Source organism: Rhinolophus sinicus, chromosome 13 (genome assembly GCF_057876585.1).
Source record: "Rhinolophus sinicus isolate RSI-liver-muscle chromosome 13, RSI-T2T, whole genome shotgun sequence".
NCBI lineage: Eukaryota > Metazoa > Chordata > Mammalia > Chiroptera > Rhinolophidae > Rhinolophus > Rhinolophus sinicus.
The window spans coordinates 51,164,223-51,170,222 of record NC_142513.1 but is presented as its reverse complement, the minus strand read 5'-3'; the positions used below and the strand labels follow the sequence as shown (position 1 = coordinate 51,170,222).

The 6,000-nt window shown below is 41.4% G+C and overlaps 1 protein-coding gene across 2 annotated transcripts in view; it reads right to left on the bottom strand.

The window, feature by feature from the left end:
• Positions 1-1,968: 1,968 nt before the first annotated feature.
• Positions 1,969-6,000, bottom strand: part of CERS3 (ceramide synthase 3) — a 103,759-nt gene continuing 99,727 nt past the window's right edge. For both annotated transcript variants that reach the window (XM_088789325.1, XM_074317748.2), the window contains exon 11: positions 1,969-4,506. In XM_088789325.1, the coding sequence (XP_088645451.1) occupies positions 4,345-4,506 (162 nt within the window). In that variant the 3' untranslated portion in view covers positions 1,969-4,344. The remainder of the gene's footprint in view (positions 4,507-6,000) is intronic.

Genomic DNA, 6,000 nt, shown 5'->3' with positions numbered 1-6,000 from the left:
AACCTGATTCCTTAATATTTTCCTTTATGGATAATACTTTATATTTTGTTTTGTTTAAGAATTCTTTGCCTATCTTATCGTCAAGGTGTCCTCTTACGTTTCTCTCTGGAAGCTTTATATTTTATCTTTCACATTGAGATGTACAGAAAACCCTGGAATTTATTTTGTGTATGGTGTTAAGTAGGGTCAAGTTTAATTTTTATCCTTAAAGCTATTCAATTGCCCACAGATGCATGGGTTTGTTCCTGGACTTTATTCCATTTTGTTGTTCTGTTTGTCTATCCTTGGGCCAATTTCACACTGTGTTGCTCTTTATAATTAGTTTTGATGTTTGGTAGAATGAGTTCTTTTTAAGATTGTCTTGGCCAATCTTGTTCTTTGGCATTTCTGCATAAATTTACACACACACACACACGCATACATACACATACACACAACGTGTGGGATTTTCTGCATTTACATTTGCAATGACAATTTTCATCTCTTGCTTTTGAGCCTTGTAGTTTCTATTTCTTGAAATATTATACTGGCTACTGAGAAAAATACAGTGTGGACTATATTCAGGATGATGGGGGCCCTTGCAGATAACGGGCATCTCAGTGTCAGTACAGGCCCAGGGGAAAAAGCTTTCAGTATCTCGCCATGATAACATTCTATGATGTTAGATTTATGCTTTTTGAAGATACTACTAATCCGATTAAGGAAGTTCCTTCCTACTTTTCTGTGAGATGATGTTTTTATTATTTTAATGCATGGATATTGAATTTTATCTAAGACTTTTGAAGATACGTTTTTTCTTTACCCTTTTAAAATAGTGAATAACATTGATTTTCAAATAGTAAATCAACCACAAGTTTCTGAAATAAACCCGCCTGTCATGCACTCTCTTCTTTACATGTTGCTGAGTTTAGTTTGCCCATTTGTTTAGGGATTTTGCATCTATGTTGATAAGTGACTCAACCTTTAGTTGTTGGGGTTTTTTTTTTCCCCTAATGTTCTTGTCAGATTGTAGCATCAAGATTATGCCAGCCTTACACAGCAAGTGTGAAAGTGTTTCTTTTATCTCTGGAAAAGTTTGCATAACAGTTGTGTTCATTCTTCCTTAAATATTGGAAGAATTGACAGGAAAAGCCATCTGGGCCTAAAGATTTTTTTTAGGGGCAGGGGGAGGGCAGATTTTAAATTTTCAGAATTAATTTTGTATTCTATAGAAGACTATTTAGATATCTGTTTCTTCTTGTGCCCATTTTGATAAAATAGATTGACATAAAGTTGCTCATGATGAGCTCTTATTATTTGTTTAATGTCTGCTTTATCTACAGTGATAGATTTATTTGGGGTTAAATATTCTGTATCGTGGCCTTTTCCCATCTATGAGCGTAAGAAACTGCTAGTAGGATTAAAAGCAGGTGAGGGCACACGTAATCCTGACTGCTCCTCAGAAGTACCCAGATTCAGTGAAAATGCAGATTTCTGTTTCTCACTCTACACCACTGATTCAAAATGTGGGGCAGGCAATAGGCAGGGTGTGTTTTTAAGCTCCATGTGTCATTCTGATGGACAGCCAGGTGAACCATCAAATCTAGACTCTGTTTCCTCCTCCACCTTTGAAAGGTAGGTACAGAGAAGGCGGCTAAGAAAACACCTTTAGGATTGGTCCCCTTTCTTAGCCCTTGACCGTGCCGTCTGCCACAGGGCCCGTACGCTGTGACCTAGGGTGGCCTCTAGCCCCCAGGTATGTGTCTGTCTGCACCGTGCATCCCCGAGAGCCACACCCCATCAGGCCTGATGCGCTACCTCTTGTCTGGTGCCTGGTACTCCAAGGCCAGCAGCCCTCTTGTCCTAATTTGGCTCTGTCCTCCTCACTGTTCGCTCCAACTCCCCACAGGACGTTAGGAAGGGCTGGCAAATGTTGGTTTCCACTGCGGGGTGAGGTGGGGGGTGACCGCTAAGAAGCCAGTCACCCGCATGCTGGATCCTGTCTTTATTTTACTGTAAGTCATTACAAGGACAGTAACAGTGGTGGTGCTGGTGGGTGACAAAGTCACCTGGCAGAGGAAGAGCCCTTGGCGCCTATAGAAAGAGAGGCTACCTTTCAAATTAACCACAACAGCCTTTTGTAAAGGATGTTACAAAAATGCATACCGACCTCTCAGAGGTGGTTTTCAGAGATCGGCGAAATTGGTATATTTTACCTTCAACGTTCAAGTGAGAAAAAAGAACTGGAGGATAAGGCAGCAAATAAACAATTTTTTCAAACATTTTTTTTTTTTTTTTTACCTTAAGCAAGAAGACACTTGATACAGAGACAAGATCAAAACAAATCAAAGAAAAAAAATAGTCTGCTAACTGGAAACATAAAAAAAATATATAGTATGCTTTTCTTCTACCCCAAAATAACAATAAAATAGTAATAATAATTGAACAGCTATGCCCCAATGTGAGTGGAGGCCTTTTAGGTTTATAATAGAACATTCTACATATAATGCACATGTTATTGTACTCATAAAAGCAAACAGTATGATGTAGAGAAAACTTGACACACGTGTTTCTGTTCTAACAATTCCTCAAAAGGAGATTTTGTTGGGGAAAGAATTCTGAAGGGGTTTTGGTTTAGCCTGAAGGTTTGAAAAACACCTTTTTAGTAAAAAAACAAAGAATTCCGATACCCTTCCTGTGTACAGTGGCCATCCTGCTCCAGGAGCCTGTATGGACGCTTTACTGGTCCCCACAATCCTAGCTCTCACTTGGCTTTATAATACGTCCCTGTGTGAAACAAGACGGAAGTACAAAATGTGACCAAGAGACGGGGGTGGGGGAGGGGAGGTTGCCTGGTCTGCTCAGCCTCTTCCTTGGCAAGGCCTCGCAGGTCTTAGCAGAAACCTAAGACGGCTCAACTCTAAGAGTCTGACTCCGAGGCCTGTCCTGCGTGCTGGGCTCAGCAGATGTGCCCCTGTGGGGGGCTGAGAGGCTGCTACTGACCCACCGGCCCCCTCCCAGAGAGGCAGGTGGCCCCAGGAGATGTCACTGACTCTAGCATCTAACCTTGGACAGTTTCAGCGGGCTTTTGCAGCCTTTCTTTTGTGCTGTTTTGCTATTATGTAGTCTGACTGGGTTGGATAGCAGAGATGAAATAGTGTAGCATCCTGTTTCTGTTTCCAAGATTTCCAAGATTTCCTTTTGGTCAGGAGCTCACGCCCACAGCATGACCCCAGAGGCTCCAGTTTCCTGGGAGATCATGGCTCTGGGAGCAACCTGCCCTCTCCCTAGAAGGCCCCCAGATGGACCCTAAGGCACTGGGTAGCCCTGCGGGCCTGAAGGAAGGGTTCAGGGTAGCAGCAGGGCTGTTTCCTTTCTAGAACAGAGAAAAATAAGAGAACAGAACAGAAAAGAAGACTGGGCCCCAACTCCCTCCCCTTGGCCTTGAGTCTGAGGGAGGAGAACTGCCAGGGAACTTGAGAATTACCCTTGGGGAGCTAACGAATAAATAGTTACCGAATAAAACGGGGATTTGCATTTCTAGGTATCTCTAGACACATTTAAAAGGAATTTTTTTAAGGTAGTGTCTTTTGTTCAGGCCCATTCAAGTTTAGGCAGGTTTCTCTCTCTAAAACAGAGCTGCAATCACAGTGAAAAGAGGGTAAGGTGACAATCGCCCTGCAGTTGACAATACTGCACTTTCACTTGTATTATCTCATTTGATCCTAACGCTAACCCTGTGGGGCAGGCAGGGCAGGTATTGTTATTCACACTAGAGAGATGAAGCACCAAGGCTTGGCAGGGTTAAGAAAAACTGCCCAGGGCAGAAAGTGACCCATGAGCCTGGAAGCCTGGTCTCCCGGTTTGGTCCTGCTGCCACTGTTTCATTGCCACCTCTAATTCATTCTTGGGAAACGAGCTGTTCTCTTGTGGCCAAACACACCTGGGAAAAGTGGGTCAACTTAGCATTTCTCCAACTATCCTGAGGATGGGCAAGGTGGGAAGGTGAAAAGGCCTGCCACACAGTGAGCTCCTGAAAAAGCCAAATGTCTCCAGTGAATGAACACAATTAGAACTGAAACGGCTCTCTGGAGAAATCTTTGAAATTTCTGACCAGTTTGAGTCCTAACTGCAGTAAAATCCATGGGAACGCCTCTATTTAACATTTTAACACAATTCAACAACGTTTTGTTAAATACATCGTGGGGGTGGGCAGGGAGAAGGCAGTGGTTAGAAAGAGCCAGGGCAGAATCGGGGGTCCCCGTGAGTCCTGTGGGCCACAGTGATGGATGGGGGTGGGGGGGACCCTGCAGCTTGCGGCAGCCTTTGCCACACACGTGCCTCAGCAGCGACGGGGGCTTCAAGCTAACGGCCGTGCTGACCGTTAGGGACGAGGTGGCGATCAGCCCCAAGGCCGTTCTTCAAACAGTCTCTGCCTTTGCCTTTGGTGGCATCTTCCTTCTCCTCTTCCTCATCCTCTTCCTCTTCATACTCGTCCTCATCATCACTCCTCACATCCTGGATGTTCTAGACAAAGAAAGCACGGGCTATGAGTGACGACCTTCCAGCAAGTCTTGAGTGAATAAACCAATGGGCCCAGGTTAGAGCTATGCCCCCCTCAAGGAAAACCCAATATCCAAACAACTACACACTCCCAGGATAGAACCTATCACGAGTCATAAAACAAACTTCAACCAATTTAAAGAATTGAAGCTATGCAAAGAATGCTTCGTGTCATAAGGGACCTAAACTAGAAGTCAGTATCAAAAATATAATAGGAAAATCTCGAAACACTTGGAAATGAAACAACACACAAGTAATCAATGGACCACAAATAATCAATGGATCACTCCGTAATATCAAGGGATATTAGAAAATATTTTGAACTGAAATGAAAATACATTTCAAAATTTGTCGAATGTAGCTAAAGCAGTGCTTGTAAGGAAATCTATAGCATTCAATGTTTACATTAGAAAAGTTTCAAATAACTTGAGCGTTCACCTTAAGAAACTAGACAAAAAGAAGAGTAAAATAAGGCTAAAGCAAGCAAAGGGAAGGAAATAATAAAGGTAATAATAAATCAATGAAATTGGAAACAGGAAAGAAAAGTGAACAGCAATAAAACCAAAATCTGGTTCTTTGAAAAGTTCCATAAAATTGATAAATCTCTAGCAAGTGTGGTAAAGAAAAAAAGAGGGAAGGCACACAAATCACCAGAAAATAAAAAGGGGAAACAGCTATTGATACTGCAGCTATCACAAGAATACCAACAGGATATTCTGAACATTATGGAGATAAAATATTTGACAACTTAGATAAATGGACCAATTCCTCAAAAACTACAAACTACCAAAATTCACCCAAAAAGACATGGGTAACCTCAATAACCATATAGCTATGAAAGAAATTACATTTGTAGTTTATAATTTTCTGAAAATAATATCATCAGGCCCAGGTGGTTTCACTGGCAAATACTATGACACGTACGGAAGAAATAACACCAAATCTTCACAATGACGTCCAGAAAACAGAAGAGGGAAAACTTCCCAATTTTTTTAATGAAGCTGGAATTAGCCAGATACCAAACACAAAGATCATACAGGAAAAGGTAACTACAGACCAGTATCTGTAATGAAGATAAACAAAAAATCCTCAACCAAATATTCCAAATCAAAACGAGCAATGTATAAAAATAATAGTAATGAAGTAGGATTTGTCCCAGTAATGCAAGGCTGGCTCAATATTTGGAAATCAATGAATGTAATCTATTTTATTAATAATCTAAAGAAGGAGAGATGATTATATCAATGGATGTAGAAAATCATGAGACAAAATTCAGCATTCATTCATGATTAAAAAATAAACTTCTGAGCAAAGAATAGAAGCTAGCATCATACTTGAGTAAATGACTGAACGCTTCCCACCTACGATTAGGGTCAAGGCAAGTTGTCCACTTTCACCACTCCTATTCCACATGGGATTGGAAGTCTTAGTCAGTGTAATAAGGCAAAAAAGAAATAA